The sequence below is a fragment of the Apodemus sylvaticus genome, chromosome 7 (genome assembly GCF_947179515.1).
Source record: "Apodemus sylvaticus chromosome 7, mApoSyl1.1, whole genome shotgun sequence".
Lineage (NCBI taxonomy): Eukaryota > Metazoa > Chordata > Mammalia > Rodentia > Muridae > Apodemus > Apodemus sylvaticus.
The window spans coordinates 66,262,850-66,281,985 of NC_067478.1; the positions used below are offsets into that span (position 1 = coordinate 66,262,850).

The 19,136-nt window shown below is 52.2% G+C and overlaps 1 protein-coding gene across 1 annotated transcript in view; it reads right to left on the reverse strand.

Annotated features, from left to right (window-relative positions):
• The window catches only part of Itga11 (integrin subunit alpha 11), a 106,816-nt gene that overhangs the window by 12,948 nt on the left and 74,732 nt on the right, over positions 1-19,136 (reverse strand). Inside the window, exons 13-22 of the mRNA XM_052188094.1 lie at positions 16,594-16,734; positions 16,104-16,307; positions 14,392-14,522; positions 11,860-12,026; positions 10,702-10,844; positions 9,413-9,523; positions 6,435-6,520; positions 4,672-4,879; positions 1,135-1,233; positions 609-685 (exon numbers count right to left, since the gene is read on the reverse strand). Of these exons, the coding sequence (XP_052044054.1) occupies positions 609-685; positions 1,135-1,233; positions 4,672-4,879; positions 6,435-6,520; positions 9,413-9,523; positions 10,702-10,844; positions 11,860-12,026; positions 14,392-14,522; positions 16,104-16,307; positions 16,594-16,734 (1,367 nt within the window). The remainder of the gene's footprint in view (positions 1-608; positions 686-1,134; positions 1,234-4,671; positions 4,880-6,434; positions 6,521-9,412; positions 9,524-10,701; positions 10,845-11,859; positions 12,027-14,391; positions 14,523-16,103; positions 16,308-16,593; positions 16,735-19,136) is intronic.

A 19,136-nucleotide genomic window follows, 5' to 3' on the forward strand; every position in this document is an offset into this window, starting at 1 on the left:
GGCTGTGACGGGCTGTCTAGACTGACTTCACGGAGGTGGGACCCTGAGTGTGGGCTACACCATGTCCTGGCTTTCCCGACGGAGCACAAAGGAGATGCACCGAGCCCAGGATTCACCTCTGCTCCCTGGACGCTATGAAGAGCTGCCTCGGGCACAGCCACCATACCTCCCCTGCCATGGTGGACTGTGTCCTCAAACTATGAACCCCAACAAACCCCTCTGCCCTTTAGCTCCTTGTGTTAGGCATTTTGTTACAGCAATGAGAAAAGCGCCTAACCCAGAGAGAGCTAACCAGGACAGAAGGGGAGGGGTTAAGTGTCCAGCTTCCCGTTGCTTCCGGGCTGTGTTGTTGGAAGCCACCGTGAGGGGCTGCTGTGTGGACTGACTGATAGACCCGAAGGCCTTCTGACTGACCGCTGCCTAAAGCCCTCCCTGCAGGTTCGGGGACAGCCACTGTTACTTGTGCTAAGCTTTGGGATAAGCAGCTCCCACCCCCATCCCTCTGCCAACCTGGGTCAGGGAACAGGTTTGCCAGTGGGATCCAGTGGGCACAGGGGCACCCAGAGTGAGGGGGGAGCTGCTGGGGGTGGGGAAGGGGCAGGCCTCACCTGCCGGCACCCAGCTGGATCTGAAGATGGTGCAGGAACACAAATTTACTGAACTCAAAATCCAGACGGAAAGCCACCTGTGGAGAAGGGGGCCTGAACTGGGGCCCTGAGGTGTGCTGGTTCTGACCCGCTTTTAGCTTCCACCTCAGGACCCCACAGAGAACGCCTGGGTGGGAGGTGCAGGGCTGTAAAATAGTGAACTTGGGCCACCCTGTGAGGGTGTTCCCCATGTTGTCCCCCCTTTTTTTGAGACAGAGTGTCATGTAGCTCAGGCTGGCCTCAAACTTGGCATGTAGTTGGAGATGGATTTTAACTGGTGACCTTCTGTCTCTACCTCATGAGCACTGGGGTTACAGGTGTGCCCACCCAGGGCTTCATGCATGCTCTATCAACTGAGCTCTAGCCCCAGAAAGAAACTATGCTTAGAACCTCCCCCAACCCTCCTCCTGCTCTCCGGGCCTCTGTTTGCTGCCCGCTCTCTGGGCCCCAGTTTCTGTCCCTCCCTGCTGGGCCCCTCAGCCCCCACCTTGGCCTTGGCTCTGAAGAAGGGGTAGCTGACGTTGCAGACTCGCTTGTGAAGCCGCCTCTCCTCATTCACACACTCGATGCTGTTGTCTGAGTCATCCTGGGACGGGCAAGGCAGTGATCAGGCAGGCTCCAGACCTTGGTCTGCGTGCTCACCACAGCCAGCCCCCCACCCCATCCCAGGGACACCCCATCACCGACCGTGGGAACTAGACACCCGAAATGCCACTTTCCAGCTACCTGAGCCACAGAAGGCCCCTTAGGCTGGCGACAGGTATAGTTGGTTCAGACTAAAGGCTTGCAATGATACAGGGGAGGGTCTTGCTCAATGGCCAGGTTGATAGACAAGTGCTCAGGTGTATATGCTGATTGTCCCCTTGCGGCTGGGGAATCGGCTAGCTGCAGCTGGACTCTGAAGTCTAGACCTCACACTCAGGCTGTGGACAGTGGCTCGGCTGGGATCGACACTTGGACCATTTAAAGGTTGGAGGCTACTCCAGGCTATGACCTCCCTGCCTTCTCAGGTTCTGAGGTTCTCTGGCCAGATTTTTTTTTTTTTTCTGGAAGAGAGATCCTGGAGCCACAGAATTCTATTGCCTGCTCCCCAGCAACCTTGTATGGTAACACAACTCCATATTCTGGGGTCCCGGATAAAAAAGAAGAAAACAAGCTGACCACCACTATTCATTTCCCCCACTGCCTTTTGGACAGGATCAAATTAGCTGCTCTGTCATCCTGCCCTGATGGGCTGTACTAATAAATTGTGAGTCAAAGTAAACCCCTCCTCCTTTAAATCCAGCACAGACTTTTGTCCAGGGCTGGACCACAGCAAAGAGAAAAGTAATTTACTTATTTTGTAACCCAGAAAACTGCCATTGGGTGGGCGTCCCCGTGGCTCTGTGATGAAGCCCTCCAAAGCAGGGCTTGATTCAGAGTCAGATTCAGGCTCTCATCCACACCTACCACACTCACAAGTGAGTATGAGTGTGTGTTGTGTGCAACCTGGTCTCTATGGCACTGCCTGGACTGGTGTGCTGGCTAGTTGGTGACACCAGCTAGAGTCATTTTTGGGAAGAAAGGCTCTTCTATTGAGAAAATGCATCCATCAGATTGGCCTATAGGCAAGTGTATGTGTCTTTTCTTAACAGATGATTGATGTGGGTGTGCCCAGCCAATGGTGGGCACTGCCACTCCTGGGATGGTGGTCCTTGGTGCTAAAAAAAAATAAGACTGAAAAAAACCATGGAGAAAAAGTCAGTAGGCCGAGTTCCTCCATGGCTGTGGTATCAGCTCCTGCCTCTATCTTCCTACCCTTCTTGAGTGCCTGCTTTGAATTCCCTCAGCGATGGTCTGCTACTTGGAAGTGCAGGGTGAAGTAAATCATTCCTTCCCAGGTTGCTTTTGGTCATGTGCTTTACCACATCAACAGAGACCTAATGCAAGCAGCCCAGTTGCGGGCTTACATCTTTTCAGATGGTCTGAGCAGGCTAACATGTATTCCTACCCGGCCAAGAAGGGGTTCCTGTCCCAGAGTCCTCTTGCTAGATGGGACATTTGTCATGTGTGAGGAAGGCAATGACTACCAGCCTAGCTCTCTATCTTCTGTAGGGGGACCTAGAGCTTCACAGAACATATCACCCACTTTGTATACGTGTGTGTGTGTGTGTGTGTGTGTGTGTGTGTGTGTGTGTATGTGTGTGTGTGTGTTTGTGTGTTGTGTGCACATGCACACTAATGAGCAATACTTTGCTCTTTTGAGACAGTTCCGCTGGCCTGGAATTCACCAAGTCTAGCTAGCCAGCAAACCCTAGGGATCCCTTGGCTTGTCTCTCTCTGCCCATGCCTGGGGTTAGAGGGCCACCAAATGACTACTCTGGCAGTGGACAGGAGTGTCGTTTTCTTAGGCCAGAGTCTGACCGAGGGGTTGGTCCTGGTTACCAACAGGCCCTCATGGAGGGGCATCCTGAGGCCTGCCTCAGGCCCATTGAGGGGGACGGAAGGACACAGATAGGTGCTCTCTCACGCTGCAGGACCACATCTGTCCATCTGCTTTCCCTTCTTAGTTACGAAGCTGCTCAGAAGTGCAGGGGCAGGGAGATGTTTACATGGCTTCTTCTCTAAGTGTAGTACTAGGTAGCATTTCTGGAGGAGGAGGAGGAGGAGAGGGCAGAAGGTCCCCCCAAACCTGTGCTCTGTACTCCACATGGATCCTGAGACCCAAGATGACAGGACCCATGTCTGAGGGATCCTGGGTGTCCCTGACACCTGCACTTGACAGCAGTGCCCTGCTTCACTCCGGGGACACACCTTGAAGGATGCTCCTTCTGTGCATTTTTTTTTTTTTTGGTCCAACTCAGAAGAATGTTGGGTTAGATGTGTTTGAGACAGGGCACATGTCCCCAGGAAGTTTGGGGTTTTCTTTGTGTGTATATGTGAGTGTGTGCAGGGCAGATGGAGGTGTGTGCACGCGCTCGTGGAAGCCAGAGGGCAGCTTTGCATGTCTGATCGCAGGAGCTACCTTGTCTCTTCAGGCGGGTCTTCTCATTGGCATGGAGCTAATTTGGCCCAGACATCCTCCGGATCCCACCTGCCCAGGGTTGGAGCTACACCTGCCTGGCTTGAACAGTGAGCTGTGGGGATGGAACTCTGGTCCTCATGCTTGCAGTGTGAGCCTTCGCTGTTGAAACCATCCACCCAGTCCCTAGTTTCAATAGGCAGTGATGGCGTCCTCAGAGAACATACCCAGGTGCCAGGGAGCAGTATGGGATGGGAGGACCCCTCAGGGGTGGGGAAAAGATGTGCAAAGAGCTGATATAGGACAGAGCTCTGTCATGAAGCACAGCCGGGAGTGGTGGCTAATAGGGAATTCACCCTCACTAACTAGCCATGTGATCCTCTGCCCACTCTATGCCTCCGTCTTCCTTAATACAATGGGGATAACTCCCTCCCTGACCACACTACCTCCTCCGGCCCCCCCCCCCCCCCCGCCCCAAGCCTTCTGTGTTGAACATGTCTTTAGTGTCAGCATGAAGCAGGGGATTGTGAGGGAGCAGCACAGGCAGAGGGAATCCCAGGCAGGCCCTCAGAGCTAAGCTAAGGACCCAAGTGTGAATGAACAGGACTTACTGGGAGCCAGTGGTGACAGGGAGGCATCAGGGTAAGAGAAAAAGTAGCGGCGGGGGGGGGGGGGGGGGCTTGAATGTGACAAGAAGGTATCTGAGATTTATAGACAAACAGGTAGGAGTCTGATCCTCATGGATGGGTATGAACACACTGTTAACACATGTGCACATGGTTACAAATAGGGCCAGGGTGGCCACTTCAGACATTCCTCTCCTACTCTCAAAAGACGCAGACTCCCTGATAACCATGATTGTCAGCTTGGGCTCATAGTGAAGGCTAAAGGAAGCTCTCAAAGCTACCTATGTGTAGAGGACCCAGCGAGAGCCCCCCGAGGAGGGGCAGGGTACTCTGTCAGTATCTCCTTTACGCCTCTGCCCTTGGCCTTGGTCAGCTGGGCGAGCCGCTGGGGTCCTACCTTCTGGATCAGGCTGGCAAACTGCAGGTTCTCTGACTGTGAGATGTTGAGGACCGCGCTGTACGCGTTCTCTCCTCTGTTCTCCAGCGTGGCCTCTACTGCCACCCGGCGACGCGTGCTCTCTATGATGAAGACAGTGGTGTCGAAGGACAGGGTGTAACTGGAGCAGTCCTGTGCCGGTCTCCTCAGCACCTGTTGGCAGTACTCCCTGTGGGAAGAGGCCGCTGGCTATCAGGCAGGCAAGATGGAGGGTGTGTGTGTGGGGTCAAGCTGAGCCTCAGGACTGGCGCAGAGATATGGGAATGGGGCACCAGGCCAGTCACAGCCTGTGGGAACAGCCGTCCAGAGAAGGACGTGGCTAGAGGGCCTGCAAAGAGCGCATGCTCCCGGCCTGCCGCTTGCACTAAAGGCCCTGCTCTCCAGTCACAGGCTGTACCTGCCTCTGAACTCAGCTCTCCTCTTTCACCTCCTTAGTCACAGATCACCTCTTTACTTCTCTTTTGGCTTTGGCTGCCAGGAAGCTCAGCACTAAATGTTGTGACTTTCCTGTCATTTACATTTTGTCTCATTGCATCAAAGGTAAACAAAAATGACTGTAAGTTTCATTCAGTAAGTTAAAAATGTGCTCACGAGCATTGTGCCACAGTTTGCCTTGTGCCCTCGTCTGTTTTCTCCAGGAGATTGTGGGTGCTGTGTTCAGTCATGTGGAGGTCAGAAGACAACCTGTGAGAGTCGGTTCTCTTCTTTTACCGTATAAGTCCCAGGATAAACTTAGATCATCGGAAGTAAGCGCCTTTCCCTGCAGAGCCACCTCACCAGCACCCCTTAGAATCTTTACACTGGAGGGACTAGAAAGCCCCGGTGTTCAGCTGGTGGACCCTAGGCATTACCCTGGGTCTGGAGTTAGAGGACAAGACCCAGAACTCTGAGTCATCTGCCTCTGCTTTTGTTGTTGTTCTTGGCTTTTTTGTTTTTAGGTTTGCTTATATGTGTGTGTCATCTGCATGTATGTCTGTATACCATGTGAATGTCTGGTGCCCATGGAGGCCAGAAGATGGTATAATATCTCATGGAATTGGAGTCGCAGATGTTTGTGAGCCTCTGTTGGGCACTGGACATTGAGCCTGGGTTTCCTGGAATCTCTGGAGGAACAGTCCATATTCTTAATCACCGTCTCCCTCCTACCCTCTTTCATTTTTTGTCAAGGTCTCATCTCATTCTAACTGGCCTGGACTCATAGAGAGCTGTCTGTCTTGCCTCTCAAGTGCTGGGAATAATGGGGTGTCCCACCACACCTTAGCTCCCCCCTCCATTTCTTAGAGGGTCTTGTGTGGCCCAGACTGACCTTGAACTCACTAGGTAGGCACAGATGCCTTGAACTTCTGATCGCTTCCCTCGGTGCTTTACCATGTGTGGGCCACCACAGCTGCTTAAGTTACTAGTGGGCTTGAACCCCGGGCTTTGTGCATGCTAGGCAAGAGCTTTATCCACTGAGCTACATCCCTGACTCCCTAACTCCACTTTTTATTTATTTAAGTCTCCAAAGGAACAGCTCCATTCTCGGAGAAGCTGGCAAGGGTAGAATACTCTAGTGATGCTCATTTCGACAGAGCAGCTGAGGCCAGCGGAGAGGGAGGGGACACAGATCACAGGGGAGTTAAAAGCTGTCCGTGAGACAGCTGCACTAGGACAATCCAGCCCTCGGGGAGCTCCAGGCCACCAGCAGAGCCGGGTCAAGGCGTACGGGACAATGAGTCACTCACATGGCAGTGGGCAGGTCACTCCGAGCATCCAGTACAAGGTCAGGGACACAGTGCTCATCTTGGTTACAGCCATTCCAGAAGGGCACCTGCCAGGAGAGCCAGTGTGGGCGGCTGCAGGGAGGGCCATGGCCTCCAGCCTGAGAATCCGGAGTCCCCAGCCATTGTCACTCCATGCCAGATGGGCCTCTGCCTGCCTTGCTCTCCTCGGACACACACCCCTTGCTGATTCCTTCACTCCAGCATAGTTCTCCCTCCTCTAAGAGAGTGAGTGCTCAGGCAGACTGGCAGCACAGGCTCCCGCCTGCCCCAGCAGCACAGTTCCGGTCAACAGGAACCACCCATCTGCTGTGTCTTAGCTACATAACAATGGAGACATAGGCTGAGAAAGGCACAGCATCTGCTATGGGGCTGACTGACACATGAACAGACGGATCTCGTGTGAAATGTGCAAGAAAAGCAGAGACACGAGGAGCAAAGGAGACAGAGGTAGGGCTGGCTCTTTGGGTCTGTAGGTATTCAGAGAGATTTTCAAGGTGGGGACAGTGGGTCAGCGTTCCCAAGTGTGAGCGAGCAAGCTGGATGCCCCAGGGGAGTGGGAAATCCAGGAGAAGTGCAAGTGCAAAGGTCCTGAGGCTGAAGAGACATGGTGAACGGAGGAGCCATCTCCATAGTCCAGCCTGTGGAGAGAGACCAGGTGGAGAAGGGGAGGAAATAAATGGCCGTCTGATCCTGTAGGCCGGTCCTAGAAGGCCTTGGGTCATCCCTTGCATCTGACAGGAACTGGCAAGTATCAGCACAGGAGGGCCCTTCTAGATAAGCTGAGGGGGGTGGGAGGATGGACGGGGAGGGTCAGGGCTAGAGGCAGAGAGAGCCAAGGAGGTGGGGCCACACTGAGGAAGGTAAGAATGGCACAGGCCTGCTTAAGGTCTCAGAGGTGGTGTCACTGGGAACTGGAAGCGCTTGGGGCCGAGGGAGGGGCCTGGGGTGTTCTTTTCCACATTCTAGAAGGTGGACTGGAGATACCAGCACCATCCTTTCAGAACCCTGAGATCTGGCTCAGAAATTTGGCTTGGGTGTGTGTGAAGCATGGTGTGTGTGTGTGTGTGTGTGTGTGTGTGTGTGTGTGCCTTGTGGCTCTTCCACAGCGCAGCTCAGTAGCATCTGGGTGCTGAAGCCAGGCTTGGTGGCATCAGTGGCAGTCAAAGCTATCAGCACCAAGGATACAGAGGGAAGTGAGGGGGACAGGACAGGGACCTGGCTTCATTAGCCTCTCCTCCTTTCCCTCCTTGTCTTAAGATATTTATTTATTTATTTATTGATTGATTGATTGAATGCATGTGAGTACAACTGTTACTCTCTTCAGACACATCAGCAGAGGGCATCGGATCCCATCACAGATGGTTGTGAGCCACCATGTGGTTGCTGGGAATTGAACTCAGGACCTCTGGAAGAGCAGTCAGTGCTCTTAACCGCTGAGCCATCGCCCCAGCCCCTCATTAGCTCTTCCTATGACAGACTGGGCCCTAGTTTAGACACATTGTTATAGGCCCAGTCTATGAAGACACGGCATACACTTCACTAAGGTGGCTCAAGTCTCCATCCAGTCACTCGCGAAGCTTGCAGAAGATGGAACCAGTCCTTAGAAGTTCCAGTTAGATGATGGATTCACTCAGTGTCACAAACTGGCTTAGCTCGGGGTCTCATGTAGCTCATGAATTTGCTATGTAGCTGACAACGACCTTGAACTTCTGATCCTCTTGCTTCTGATCTCCCTGAGTGCTGGGATTATAGGCACGTGCTACTACACCTCGTTTGTGCCATGCTGGAGAGGGAACCTAGACCACTGAGTATGCCAGGCAAGCATTCTGCCAGTTAAGCCTCATGCCCAGCCCCTCAGAGCCCCACAAACTGTGGTATGGTGGTGCCCACCTGTAATCCAGAATTCAGATGGTTCCCCCCATACGCTCAGTGACTCCTGCTCTATTACATTTCACCTTTACCCCACTCTCTCATGCCCACACCCTGGAGACACACAGCCAGCTCTCCCGGCTTTAAAGCAGGTCCTCCCCTCCTGCGCCCCCACTCCTTACCCTCCCAGCGCTGCAGCTCTGAGTTCAGATCATCCTGTAAATTCAAGCTCAAAGCCACCTCCTGCGGGAAGTTCCCTGCCCACTATCTGGGGTGACTCATATTCTCCATCCCTACCCGGCGTCAGGATCCTGGGGGCATCAGGGTTCTGGCATGGGTGACGCATGCGAATCTGCCTCACGGGGGCATCATGAGCGAGCAGCGTGCACCCATTCTCTTGTGGTACAGACTTTTTAATTACACGGTGTTAGGCAAGTCAGCCTTTGGGAGCGGGCAGCTTTTCTCCCATGCCAACAGTGACTCACGTGGGAGAGAAGGGACAAGGGAGAACAGAACGGCTTGGTGAGAGGCTGGGAGGGGTGGAGGGAAGGGCTGAGGGGAGGGCTGGCAGGGTGTGCAGGGATGGAGGTGTACGGAGGATGGGAGGGGCTGTTGGGAGCGTGGGCGTGGCAGCGCAGCGCATCCTATCACAGTGCTGGAGAGATCCCAGCGAGCACTTGACGACTTTAGAAGCTGTGGGAGGGGCTTTTCTTGAGCGCCTGAGCCTCCGAAGCTCTGTGTCTCTGAGTGCTGCTATGTGGTTAAGCCTTTTCCTAATGCTTACGGTCCAATGCAAATCCTGCTTGCTCTCCCAGCCCACTTAGAAATGGGGAGGCGTTCCTGAGTAGACTCTTCAGGGAGTAAGCACCCCAAGTTATTAACAGAGGATTTAGGTGCCGGCAAAAAGAAAGCTTTGGAATACTTAGTAGCAGGCAGGGAGAGTCCGGCACTGAGTTAGTTACTGAACAAACTTAGGAGTAAGCTCAAAGCAGCGAGAGTCTTTTCCTGAAAACTTAGGGAGGTAAGAAGTAGAGGTCACGGGGTCACAGGAGGAGGGGTTGGGGACGCACCGACACTCTGAGCGTTGTGGGCCAGCCGTTGTCCAGCATGGGGCCATTGTCAGGGTCCTCTAGGGAGTACTCCACAGAGAAAGCCACCGGCTTCACATAGTCGGCAGTGTCCTGTGGGGGAGAGGAGGGCAGAGATCAGAGGGAAGAGACTACATTCTTTTTGGTCCAAGACTGCAGACATAGAACTTCCACCCCTCTAAGCTGGAGGACAGCAGCCTGTGGCCCTCAGGGTAAGTCCCCATGTGGATAATGGCTCTGCCAAGGTCTGTGGGTGAAGTGTGTGCTATGCAGAAAATCGAATGCTAATTTGGCATCCTGAAGCTTCACCACCCTCCTGTTTACCCTTCGAAGCTCTCACGGCTCAGATAACTTGGTCCTTCAGGAAGCTGGGCAGGCACCCTCCTCCCCCCGCCCCCAGATTTGTGACCTCCCTCAGATTTGTGACCTCCCTCAGATTTGTGACCTCCCTCAGGTTTGTGACTTCAGCTTCTTCCATGGCATTGAAGCTGCTTAAGTGTCCTTTGCTCTTTTGTTTTTGTGTATTTATACCCCAGGTTAGCCCCAAACACACACAAACTTCCTGCTTTCAGTCTCCTGCGTGCTGGGATTACAGGCATGTACTACCACATCCAGCTAAAAAATAATCCACCTGTGTGTCTGACTTTCTTTCCCAGCAGGGAATAGTCTAGAAACCTCTAGGTGTAGCCCAGCCACTGAGATATGGCCTTATAATGCTGGATGAATGAATGAATGAATGAATGAACATGTGATTCAGTTAGTCCTGACTATGGATGACAAATGATTGGGAAGCTCCAAGCTGCCTAAAAGCACCCGTGCTCTAGAGCTGTGGTCAGCACACTGGTATTTCTGCATGGAGGTAAACCTCTTTCTCATTCAGTGATGGGCACCAAGCCATCTTGGGATGCCGCTGGCCCGTGTGTTCACGCCTCTGCCTGTTTTATGCAGACTTCAGTCCTCTCTGTTGCTCTACCCTTTCTAGCCATGGGTGGTGGTCACTCCCCCTCGTCCTTTTAGATGGCTCACACTTCTCTGGTTTCATTCCTTCTAAGGAGGAAGAGCTGGGAAGGCAGGTGGACAGGACAGCCATGAGGGCTTTTCTCTGGGGCCTGAGGCAGGACACTGGCCAAGGTGAGCCATGCTGCTTCCTGGCTATCCACTGAGGGCTCAGACTGGCCTGGCTCCCCCAGGGCTCTCACTTCTACAGAGGTCCCTCTTCTCTGTACCCTTCTTATAGGGCTTAGGGCCTGCTCGTGGGCTGCCGGGCTCACCAGGACGTGGAAGTTGATCCTTTGACAGTGTTCCTGGCCGGAGGAGAGCAGGACAGCCCTGTTGGTGAACTGGTCTCCGCCCTCATCCAGATGTGCGCGTGGCATATACCGCCTCTCATCCATGGTTGCATTGTACCTGATGCCTGGAAGCGGGGAGAGGGCAAGATGGAGCTGGGGCCTCGCCCACATCCTAGACTGTTGACTTGCTCAGCCTCTGGGCCGGCCTCATCCCTCACAGGCAGCTGGAAGCCTGAAGCTTCCATATTGGGAGTAAGAACTGTGGTAAGGAGGAAGGAGCTGAGGAGGAGACGCGGGAGAGGCCAGAGGGAGGACAAAGAGGGACTGGGATGAGTGAGGCCAGTGTTGCTCAGCTCTGCCCACCAACGTCCTCCCCAGCTCTCCTCCAACACCCTCCTCGCTCACACTGCTCTCTGGGCCTTTAGGAGCTTCGGGGGGGGGGGCTCGCTCATGCTGAGGCTTCTCCTTAGACGCTTGCCTGTATTCTGTGACTTGAAGCCCTCACTCAGCCTTTCTCCCTTTAGCTTACAAACATTTGACAGAATGGCAAAGAGCTCTCTGTTCCCCATGTGGCCCTCTGGTGACTGTGTCCTTGAATTCTTGCCCTGTCATAGATGGAGCATGCAGGTAAAGTGCACAGCCGCCAGGCTGGGACCCGTCCTCGTATGCCCCTACCCCTCCTCTTCTTTGGTCTTGTGCCTCATCACTGGAGGGGACACTACCTGTGGTCACTAAGGCATCCATCACTTCCAGGGATGCCTGGCCCAGGAAGTGGGTGCCTGGATCCAGTATGAGGTAAAAGGAGAGGCCCATGTCCCTGCTGGGTGGCAGCTGTGACCCACTGTGTTCCCGGCTCCCCACTGTTGGCTCCTGGCCTCCTCTCCTGCCTGCCTTTTGCATTCCATTCAAAACACGACCAAGGGATGTTCTTCTGCCCCTGGCCTTTTCCATCAGCTCCACCCACTACCACTCTTGCCCCTGCCGGAAATCCCTTGAAAACAGAGCATCAGAAGAGAATCCAGCAGGCATCAAAGGTGTCTCAGGATGTGACCTGGTACTCAGACCCCATTTTTGGAAAGCCCCAGGCAAGGCTCACAGAGAGACTGGTGCTTGGCTGACTGCCCTGGGAGGCTGGTTTACCGACGGTTGCTGTTTGGAAGTGGGGTGCCAGGAAGATGGGTTCGAAGCAGAGGAAGGCGGCCAGGCAGGTGGCATCCCTGCCATTGCGCTTGCAGTCCTTGTGGAAGATGTTGATCTTGGAAGGCTCAAAGTGGAGGCTGGCGTTGATCTGAACTACTGGCCGGGCCCTGGAACAGGAAGGCAGGTGAGCTAGGGGAGGGCTGGAGTTCTGAGGGCTGGCTGGGACCCTGGGGCTGAGGTATAGATCCAGACCACAGTGGAGTCTGTAAAACCTGCCTACAGGGTGCAGTGTGATGATGGGGCACAGAGAGTTCAGGAAGCTACAGGAGAGGGTCAAAGAGAGAGGGCTTAGCAGCTTCTGGGATCTAGGACGGCCTGTTCTCCTTTTCGTCAGGGTTGCTCTTGTAGAGGACTGACTTCCCTTTATCCTTCCCAGCTGGCCCGAGTTATGTTTAAATTCACTAGAGAGAGGGTGGCGGGGAAGATGGCTCAGGGACGCATTTTCAGAGGACCTGGATTTGGTTTCCAGAACCAACAAATGTGGCAGCTCACAACCACCTGTAGCTACAGTTCTAGGTGGGGCTGACATCCTCTGCTGGCCCCCGTGGGCCCCAGTAAGCGCATGGCACGCAGGCACACGTGCAGACAAAGCATTCATAAAGTAAAAACTAGAAAGGAGAAACGAAGTATTGGGAGCTGGACTGACCCAGGCTTTCTCAGAAGCCCCTAGGAAAGGATAGACGGAAACTAGCCCTGGAGCGGACTGGGCAGGGCCAGCCTGGGGCTGAGGTCAGAGCTGTGAAGGAGTTAAGGTTTCCGGTCCTGGGAACTTGGCCTTCCCCCTGAAGAGCCTGGAGTTAACGGGCTGCGCTGCGGGCTGCACTGCACTGCTCTGGAGATGCCCGGTGGGCCCTTTGCACAGCTTGGCTAGCTCCCCACTGATTGCGTTTCATTTATGATGGTTCCTGATGACTTCGTGCCATTTCTCTCCCTGAAAACAGTATATAAAACACTAAACTTCCAAATAAGCTTGCTTGGTGTGATGGTTTGTATGTGCTGGCCCAGGGAACGGCACTTGTTGGAGTAGGTGTGTCACTGTGGGCGTGAGCGTTAATACTCTCCTGTCCTGGCTGCCTGGATGGCAGTCTTCTCCTGTCTGCCTTTGGAACAAGCAGTGGAACTCTCGGTTCCTCCAGCACCATGTCCGCCTGGATGCTGCCATGTTCCCACCTTGATGATAATGGACTGAGCCTCTGAACCTGTAAGCCAGCCCCCATTAAATGTTGTCCTTTGTAACAGTTGTCTTGGTCATGGTGTCTGTTCACAGCAGTAAAACCCTAACTAAAACACTTGGCAAAGACATAGTTTGTGCAAGACCTCCTAATCCCCAAACTTCTCTGTCTCCTTATTTTTCTGGTCTGGTCCTTATCTAGCCTCTTTCTCTCAGGACCTATCACTGAAGAGCAACCTGTTGGTCCAGATCTGGAAGGAACAGTTGAGGAAAGAAAAAAAAAAAGGAAGAAAGAGAGGAAAATAAACCCCGTGCTGGGTACAGAGTCTCAGTTGGCAGAGTGCTTGCCTGGTGTGCACGAAGCTCTTGATTTCCAGCACCAGGTGAGGTGGTGAGACAGAGGCAGGAGGACTAGAAGTTCCCAGCCATCCTTGGCTTCACAGTGAGTTTACAAGCAAAGGACTGGAAAAGGAATCCCATCCCCAGGCCGCACCCCAGTCACACTAACATGTTCTAAAGCTGAGTCTCAAGTTTTAATCTGCATGCACCACTGCCTCCTGCAGACATCTTTTACAGCGCAGAGCCGGATGCGGTCAGCTGGCACAGACTCTGCAAGTCTAATGATCTCTGGAGGGAGGTTGAGGGGGGGGGCACACGGAGCACAGTTGAGGGAAAAGACTGGAAGCCCTGGCAGACTCTGAAAGTGTCAGTGCCAAATGACAGAAAGTTGGCTGATTTCCCCCCCCCACCCCCAGATTTTAAGTTAGTACAGAAAACCTAAATGATGAAATTGATCTCAGCAAGATATATTTAAAAAGCTCCAATCAGCCAGGCGTACATCTTTAATCTCAGCAGACAGAGATCTCTGTGAGCTCGAGGCCAGCCTGGTCTACATAGTGAGTTCCAGGCTAACCAGGACTGCATTCTAAAAGTAGCAGTACACAGAAGATGCATGTTTCCTCAAACATGGATATGGAAACACACAAAAAGAAATGAAATCAGAGGGGTTGGGAGAAAGAGCCCCCCCTAATCCACATCTATCCCTCCATCCCAGGAGAGGAGGGAGGCAGAGTGGGACAGATGCTGCAGGGAGCAGGCAGGGCACAGGAGAAAGTCTGAGGGTTGGAGATGGAAAGCGCTCTCCAGTCCTAGAATGCCATTGAGAATAGAGATCAGGACTCCAGGACCACCTGGGCTGGGAGGGGCTCAGGGTTCATTTGTGTGACAGTAGTTAGTTTGAAACACTCTATTCAGTTACCCCTCAGAAGAGCCCTCCAGTTAGAGAAAGCAGGGGAACCAACCACAGAACCACAGCGTTGCCCAGGGCGCCCACTGCTAGGTCCACAAGTCCATCTTCATTGAGGTCCAGTTGTCCATGGATGCTGCAGCCAAAATGCTGCAGGCCAGGAGCCAGCTCCGAGGCTGTTATTCTCTGCAGGGAGAGGAGAGAGAGGGTGTGAGCCAGGTTAGTTGGGGGTGGGGATAGGGGCGGGGGTGGGGTGGGGGGTGGGGTGGGGGGTGGGGTGGGGGTGGGGAGGGAGGGGGAAAACACAGTCCTGAGCTCTGAGAGCCCAACACCTGACACACCTGGGAAATCCCTACCTGTAAAGTCACTGTTTTGGATGAAACTATGCCACAAAATATTCCTCAACAAGGTCTGATGGTTCATGCTTACAATCCCAGTACTTTAGAGTTAGAAATTTCAGATCATGAGTTCAAGACCAGCATGGTCTACACAGCAAGAACTTGCCTCAAACAACCAAGGGCTTGAAGGTGTAACTGAAGGGTGTGCTGTTTCCCTGGAAGGTGCAAGGCCCTAGCCTTGGTCCTCAGCACCATAAAAAATACAATAAAGTACTTGTTGAATGTCAATGCATATTACTTGGCAGATAACAAGTCCCCTAGCATCTCTGACCTTGGTTTATTTATTTGATTACCTTACTAATAAAATGTATAGGTAAATTCTCTAGACTCGGTACTATTTAGATCTTTACCTACACCGGGCTCTATCAACAATCAGCCAGGGAAGTGGGGGGGGGGGCTCTGGGGGGGCTACCCTTTATCGCTGCACTATTATCTACTGATAGATTCTGGGAGAGAGGGACTCGTTGTCTTTTAGCTGTGTATCCACTGTTGAACCTCCAGGCTCCAACATGTGGCTCCTATGGCCACAGAGTTGGCCCTGGCTAATCTTAGCAGAGGTTCCCAAAACAAAATGAACAGACACGTGAGGGAGGTGTGTGTGTGTGTGTGTGTGTGTGTGTGTGTGTAGAGAGAGAGAGAGAGAGAGAGAGAGAGAGTGGGGTGGGGAATAGACAGAGTTGGTAGGTAGATCTATGTGAGTTTGAGGCCAGCAAGGACCATATAAATCAACCTCCAATCCCAGGGAATCTAAAACTTCCATGAAGACCAGGCACATGTGTACATGCAGATGCTACCCATACACAAAACAAACAAACAAACAAGTAAGTAAATAAATCTAAGCCAAAACCAAAGTCAAAATGTACTGGCTACCCTTGCAGAGGATCTATGTGATTCCTGGCACCCAAATGTTAGCTCACAATGATCTATCACTCCAGGTCCAAGGAATCCTATGTTCTCTTCTGGTCTCCCTGGGCTCTACAAACATATACATGCAGGCAAAACATCCATATACAGGATTTCTTTTTAAAGAGAAAAGAAAAATGTAAAAAGTGCAGGTGAATTTGTGTTGGATGAGGAGCTGAGCTGAGCTAGGACTCTATAGTAAAAATGGAACCCAGGTGGGAGCTGTCTGGTCCCAATGGTTTCTGTCGGGGTAGTGATGTTGGGTGCCTGGGATTTTCATTTGAACTAATGTGGAAAAGATAAAAGATGGAGACGTCCTGATCATACAGTGTATCTATATCAATATTTCCACATGAGGCAGGACAGACAGACAGGATCCTTTCTGCTGGAGAGCATGAAAGGAAACAGAACCACAGGAGTACATGGGCGCTGCTTTCTGCTCTACCCGGTCTCCACAGAACCCCACCTGCATGGGCTTCTTCAGGATGCTGGTTTGGAAGCCATGGAAGATGTAGATAGCCCCTCTGTGGCTGTCCTCCAGAGGGGCCCCTACCACCACGTCATTGTAGGAATCTTGGTTGAGATCTTGAACGGAGGCGATGCAGGACCCGAACCGGGCGTTCTGGTAGCTGTGGGAATCCTTCAGAGTGCCATTATAAACAAACCGGCTCTGTAAAACCAAGGTCAGGGAGAGGCTGAGGAACTGAGTACAGGCCTCAGCCTGCACCAAGTGGCCTCTCTCCAGTCCATCCTCCAGAGAACCCCTCCCTCTTGATGACAAGAGCCCAGATACTAGAGCCCTGGGCGGAGAGGCCCCTGCCCTTCCCAGCTGGCTTCTGCAGGTGCTACTGGCCCTCCCAGGATCCTGGGTTCCCTTGAGGTTGACCAAGATAGAGCAGGGCTCTGATGCCCTGCAGAGCTGCCTGGCCCTGCCTGGCCCCTCCTGGCCATGGTACCTGTCTCAGGTTGTAGACATACACCTTGCCTCGTTCTCGGCCCTCGCTGAAGTACATGGGTGCGCCCACCAGCAGGACATCTGTCACTTTGTCATCATTGATGTCCACCGAGGTGATCTCACTCCCAAAGTAGGAGCCTATCTGCAGCACATGATGGGAGAAGGATTGAGCTGCTATTACTTAACTTTAATTACAGTTATTCATTCTCCTGAGCAGCAATATATTCTAGCAACAAAACTCAGAAATATTATAATGGCAAAAAGGAAACTACAAAAAATATGTATGAAGGTTTTAAAAAAAAGTTACAAATAAATTATATTGAATAAAAAAAATATGAAAAAAAAAAAAAAGAAACTGAAAAAAAAAAAAAAGTTACTTATAGTCTCAATATAGTCTCAACACTCAGCCCCAGCCAGCAGGAGAGTTTTAATGTATTTTCCTCTACTCTGTTTTCCCAAGTCTTTACATTGTCAATTCTTATTTATGAATATGTTCTTATTGTTACAATAAGACTGTTCTTCATCTTTCCTGAAGATGAAAGTATAACAATGTATAACATTATGGTATAACAATGTCTCCCAGAGCATTTTCTCCAGGATCTATTTTTCCTCAGGAAGGCTCCATTTAAGAAATGTTTTCTCTGATAATTTCAGACATGTCTGTAATGAAACATAATCCTATCCACTCTCCTGCTCTCCCCTCCGACTCCCCACAGTCCCCCTCATTTAATTCCTCTCAACACTGTATCTTTGAACAGCAGCAGGCGAAATCCACTTAGCATTGCCCAGGGGTGTACTAGTGGCCATACCCCCAAAGACTGACTCTCCTTCAATCAGCAGCCGAGGATAGCTAATAGCTCATCAGATGGGGGTGGGGCCCTGTGAGCCCCTCCCTCACCTACTCCGGAAGGCTTGATCCAGTGCAGGTAACCTTAGCTGCTGTGAGTTCGTGAGTGCTGCAGCCAACCGTGATGGATTGTTATTTATGACATGATTGTGCTGATTCGGAGGGAGGTATGGACCCTGAAGGTTTTCATTGAGCCATAGTAGTTGGTTGATTTCTCAGTTTCAGTGTCAAGGAGCACACTGGCATTCCCGATGCTGTTAGAGATTGATGCCTCTTTGCCATCTCAGCGCTCACTGTCTTCTCTGTCCTTCAGGGTAGCACTTCCCATATGGGTGAGGGCACCACCCGCCATTCGTTAGAGACTGAGGACCCCTGGCTCTACCTTCACCTCTACCATATTGACTACCACATCATTTTGTTCCCTACCCCTCCTCCTCTAGACTTGGCTTCCAACCCTTGTTGAGATAGCCTGGCCTCTTACCCCTGGTCATAGACATATACAACATTTCTCCTGGTGCTTAGGAGAAAGCCGGATCCCTTTAGCATAACCCAGTGGGATCTGCCTCCCTCCCCAGCCTCTGCTTGGCCCCCTGGCTCCCAACACAGAGCCTCACCCACTGGCCTCCTTCCTGCCCCTCATCAGCAGTTCTCTTCCCTAAGGCCTAGGCCCCTGGCTGGATCTCAGCTTCCTTCTGCACAAACTTTCCTGTTCCTTACATCTCTTTGCCCAACCCTCTCTTCCTGCAGACACGCAGGCTTCAGCAGATGCGTCACTGCTTTGTAAAAGGTTTTGCTGAGCCCCCCAGACCCCCCACTGCCTGTGCTGAGTGTGCCTCTGTTCACCAGAGCCTGCTCCCTTCATGGGAGCCTCATGAGGGTAGGCCCTGGCACACAGGATGGGCTTAATAAATGCTTATTAGAGAGAACAGCCTCCTGCCTGTGATAGAGCCCTGTGTGAGACAGTCTACATACAGCCTTGGGTTAGCTCAGGGGTACAGCATGCTATTAGGAGAAAACCAGGGCTCGGTACATGCTAAGCTAGTACCACACCCCCAGAGAATGACTGAACCTATAACCTTTGTGTGGTTATTTCATTTTATATTTTCATTTATATGTGGTTATACATATTTATATTACTTGAAACCCAAAGAATTCTGGTTGTCTGGCCAAGGTCAGAAGCCTGGTTATTGCTTGGCCAGGTCTCTCTGACAATGGATGCCTAATGCTCCTTGTGCCACTGTCTCTAGGCATACGATGGCTATGTAGTTCTTGCTGTCCTGGTGCTTGCTGTGTGGACCAGGCTGGTCTTAGACTCACAGAGGTCCACCTGCCTCTGCCTCCCGAGTGCCAGGACTAAAGCAGCAGCTACCAGGCTCAGTCCAGAAGTCTCTTCTGAGGTCTAGAAACATTAATGCAAGCCAGGCATGTGGCTCAGCTGGTGGGGTGCTTGCTTGCCGAGGATGCGGAAGCCCCAAGTCTGAGCCCCACACTACATAACCAGGTGTGGTGGTGCGTGCCTGTAATCCTAACAGGGAGGCAGAGGCAGGAGGCTCAGGAGTTCAAGGCAATCCTCAGCTATATAGTGAGTTTAGGGCTATCCTGGACTACATCATACCCTTTCTCAGAAACAAAATAAAGCACAAAACCTTTAAGGAGGAAGATAAAAAATATAGACAGAGGAAAAAGGAAGTAATGAG